This window comes from Rhagoletis pomonella, unplaced genomic scaffold, assembly GCF_013731165.1.
Source record: "Rhagoletis pomonella isolate Grant_MI unplaced genomic scaffold, Rhpom_1.0 Rhpom_scaffold_00001, whole genome shotgun sequence".
In the NCBI taxonomy this organism is placed as follows: domain Eukaryota; kingdom Metazoa; phylum Arthropoda; class Insecta; order Diptera; family Tephritidae; genus Rhagoletis; species Rhagoletis pomonella.
This window is the reverse complement of record NW_023458555.1, coordinates 53,847,064-53,851,336: the sequence shown is the minus strand read 5'-3', so window position 1 is coordinate 53,851,336 and position 4,273 is coordinate 53,847,064. Positions and strand designations below refer to the sequence as shown.

Here is a 4,273-nt window from a genome sequence, read left to right as displayed (position 1 = left end):
ACAATTGCCGTTCGGAGTCGGCGTAAAACTGTAGGTCCCTCCGCTTTGTGTGACAATATAAAGGCGCACGCCACAAGTCGGAGGAGAAGCTCGGCCAAACACTAACATATGTGTAAGCGCCAATCTATTATTATTATTAATTAATTTTTTGTTTGCTTTACTTTTTTTGTTTTGTTTCGTATATGATTTTAATTTCTCTTATTTAAATTGATATTTTAATATTCATCGACTCTCTTCTTCTTCTTTATTGGCGCTGTAACCGCCTAAGCGATTTTGGCCGAGTCCACGCCAGTCACTTCTCTTCTGTGCTAACTAACGCAAATTGGAAATGCCAAGTGAAGCCAAGTCCTTCTCCACCTGGTCTTTCTAACGCAGAGGAGGCCTTTCTCTTCGTCTCTTACCAGCATCGCGGCCCGCGTTGAATATTTTCAGAGCAGGAGCGTTTCTGGCCATTCGAACGACATGGCCAAGCCAGCGGAGCCGCTGAATTTTAATTCGCTGCACTATGTCTATATCGTTGTAAAGCTCATACAGCTCATCGTTAAATCGTCTGCGATATTCGCCATCACCAACGCGTAAAGGTCCGTAAATCTTTCGCAGAATCTTTCTCTCGAAAACTCCATGAGCCGCCTCATCAGATGCTTTCTTTGTCCATGCCTCCGCACCATACACCAGCACATTGACTTATAGAGTGTGATCTTTGTACGACGAGAGAGGAGTTTACTTCTCAATTGCCTACTCAGCCCAAAGTAGCACTTGTTGGCAAGAGTGATTCTCCGTTGGATTTCAAGGCTGACATTATTATTGGTGTTAATGCTGGTTCCCAAATAAACGAAGTCGTTTACTTTTTCAAACTTTTTACTGTCAACAGTGACGTGGGTGCCAAGACGGGTATGCTCTGACTGTTGGTATGATGACAGGAGATACTTCGTTTTGTCCTCGTTCACCATCAGACCCATTCGCTTTGCTTCTCTATCCAATACCGAGAAGGCAGAACAGACGTAGCCCTTGTTTTTACCGATAATATCGATGTCGTCGGCATACGCCAGCAATTGTACGCTCTTGTAAAGTATCATCGACTAATTTAATTTAATTAATATAGTAAATTGCATTTTATTTAACTTGATTTAATTAAATTGAAATTAATTTTTTTAGATTATTTTTATTTAATTTATTAATTAATATATTTTTTTTTGTGTTCTTTTATCATTTTATCTTTATTTTGTTATTGTATTTTATTTTATTTCCCTATTCCTATTTTTTTTATTTCCATTATTTCTTAATAAAAAATACAGTTCATTCTCTAACAAAAACCATATAAAGGTAGTTTCAAAGTTTGTAGAAAACTAAAAAATATGATTTAAATTGTCCAACTTCTTTCTCAGAATTTTTAGTAAGCAGATCTGCAGCCCATTCAAATGGGCTGGGTTTTTTTTTTTATGGAAAAATAAATAAAGGTAAAATAATGCATGAAAAGCGAAAAAGCATTGTGCCTATTCAAGAGTATGGGAGTGTACGTAGTTATCTTTGCATCCCAGTGGGAAAATGTAACGTATAGTAATCGAAAAAATAATCAGTTAAACAACCCGTATTACATTCGAAAAGGGCGTTGTCCTAAGAAAGGTGGGCATTCAATTTTTCATTACCTAGTATCGAGAAATGAATGTGTTTTAATATGCAATTTTTGGACTTCTTGGATACATTAGACTGCTGATTACATAGTTATCAGTAATATAATCGAAAACTCATAAGAAATACATTATATTATTTATCACGCATGTAATGCATTACTACTTTTCCGACTGGGATGTTATTGAGAGCACGAAATCAATCTAAAGTGCTTTAAGATTTATGCATGCATGATTGCGGTGCTTGCTCGCCATGTGTTTACCTGCTCGTATATGCCCTTCGACATCGGCTACTGAACCGCGCTTTACTTTTTCCACGATCGCACCGCAACCGCTGATCTCACTATTCCCGCTGGAGTCCGTTGTTGCCGGTGAAGATGTCGCAAGCTGCTGACCGCCTATGATTTTTAAGCCGAGAATATCCTCACCGTCGTAATACTTTTTTAATATCATGTGACCAACCATGTGAGTGTTATCCGCGGATATTTGCCAATTCACCGGTTGCTATGTTTGTACGTACGTACATGTGTGGTTTTGCGATTTTTTAAATTTTGTTTTTATCCATTTTTTTTTTAAATTTAACAATGGATTTGGAATAAGTTATTATTTGCAGGGTTGTTGTTTTGTATAAATTTCGTAGATATAAGTTGTTGTTGGTAAGAAGTTGATTGGTGAAATTTTGTTATGGTGATTGTGGTGGAGGATTGCGTAGATGGAATGGTGGTGTGACCAATCGAAACGATTAGTTTTTTGAGTTTGAGAAGTTCGTTATATTTGCGTTTGAGTAGGAGAAGGTAGCGGAGGTGGATGTTGCATAAAACATTGTAAATGGAAAATGGGTAAACGTTTTTAAGAGTTGTTAAATTCTTTCTCCTTTTAATTGTTAGTATATATAATACAAAAAAATTACTGAAAGCAAACACGAAGTTTGCTGCTTGGATTAGGCTTAAGGTAAGTACGTGGATAGACGTAGCTGCTTAATTATCTTCACTAGATATGTATATGCTTTATATACATATATACGCATAAAATTGAGTAAAGTATTTTACAAATAGAATTGAAGAAACTGCGCGAGCTTATAAACTTATTAGAGTAGCTTAAATTAATAAATACATATTGTATGTATGTTGTACATTCTCTGTGTAAATTTTCATACATAAAGCATACATAAAAGTTTATGAATATTTTAGTACAATTGATGATAATCACAGACTTTTACAAAAAAAAAATAGAAATGATTTTTTTATATTTTCATAGGACAATAAAAGTTTTCTTAATAACAAGTATGTATGTATATTACAGGCTTTATTTCATAACTAATACAAATTCATGAGAACACACACATAGAAGTAGACACCACTGTCAAGCTTCAAATTTCATTCTTTTTAGAGATCAGCATTTATTTTTTTATTATTATTTTAAATATTTGCATGCGACATACATATACAAAATTTAACATTAAAATTGAAAAAAGCAATAATCATTTATATAAACACAATCACTATAAATAAATACATAAGAATGTTTTATCAGAAATCAGGCATTACGCAAACAATTTTTTAAATGATTTAAAACGAAGAGAGAGAGAGTTAGAATGTTATGGTGTTAGGAAGTGCAAATAAAAGCGGAAGGAAGTTTTGAGGGTATGTATTGTTGTGTACGGATCCAAAAAAACGCTATAGAAATTTATATGAGGCTGTTTAACCGATATTTAATATCTGACCATATCGATGGCTGAGTGGAACATTGACCTATCTCGGCAGCCAGTTCGAAAACACTCTACCTCAAAAAACTTTTCAAGAACGCCCTATTTCAGAACTCGTTTCGTAAACGCCCTATTTCAGCTGTCGATTCAAAAACGCCCTATATCAGCATATTTTCAATACATTTTGAAGTGAGATAGGGCGTTTTTGTACCGTATTTTGAGATAGGATGTTTTTCAATTAAATTCTGAAGTAGGGCGTTCTTGAAAGTTTTTTGAGATAGAGCGTTTTCGAACTGGCTGCCGAGATAGGTCGATCTTCCACTCAGCCATCGATATGTACGTATGAAAACTTCTTAACGCAACAAGTCAGAACTTACTGAACTCGTTTTATGGACTTCCCACAGAAACGTTCATCTCCGTCATGAAAGGTGTGTCTATACAGTGTCGCGGTTGAAGGTCATTGATTTTTTAATTTCTGATGGTGTTACCCGTCAATTAATTAAGCATTGTATCTGCTGCTTATGTGACTTGGGCAAAGATATACTATTGCACGTTTCAGTCGAATTAGATGCGATTTCCAGTAGAGAACTTTTCAGGAGTCTTAAGTTTATTTAGTAGAAGTTTTGCGAAGAGTAAAGACACAATAGACCTATGGGCCAAAGTAATTACATACCGCATATTAATATCTGATTGTTCTGTAAATCTCATTTTAACTAATGATGGTTTTGATTCTTTCTTAGCGAGAGAAGCTCCTTTATTTTTATCATGCCCTCGTCTGACCAGATAGCGTTCGATATTTAGAGGTACTGATGTGTTTCTGTTTTGCATTCGCTGATTATTAGTCCCGCACCCATCTATAATACGGAACGTTACTTGTTTGGATATTACTATGCCTTGGTAGCCATTCTACGATCAATCAACGAAAATGCTAACACTAAAA

The 4,273-nt window shown here is 35.2% G+C and overlaps 1 protein-coding gene across 4 annotated transcripts in view; it reads right to left on the bottom strand.

Moving 5' to 3' along the window:
• LOC118746209 (regulating synaptic membrane exocytosis protein 1) overlaps positions 1-4,273 on the bottom strand; it is a 322,168-nt gene that overhangs the window by 138,581 nt on the left and 179,314 nt on the right. For all 4 annotated transcript variants that reach the window (XR_004993810.1, XM_036480041.1, XM_036480048.1 and 1 more), the window contains exon 8: positions 1,892-2,132. Coding sequence is in view for 3 of the 4 variants with exons in the window: in XM_036480041.1 (XP_036335934.1) it covers positions 1,892-2,132 (241 nt within the window). In the remaining variant the exon portion in view is untranslated. The remainder of the gene's footprint in view (positions 1-1,891; positions 2,133-4,273) is intronic.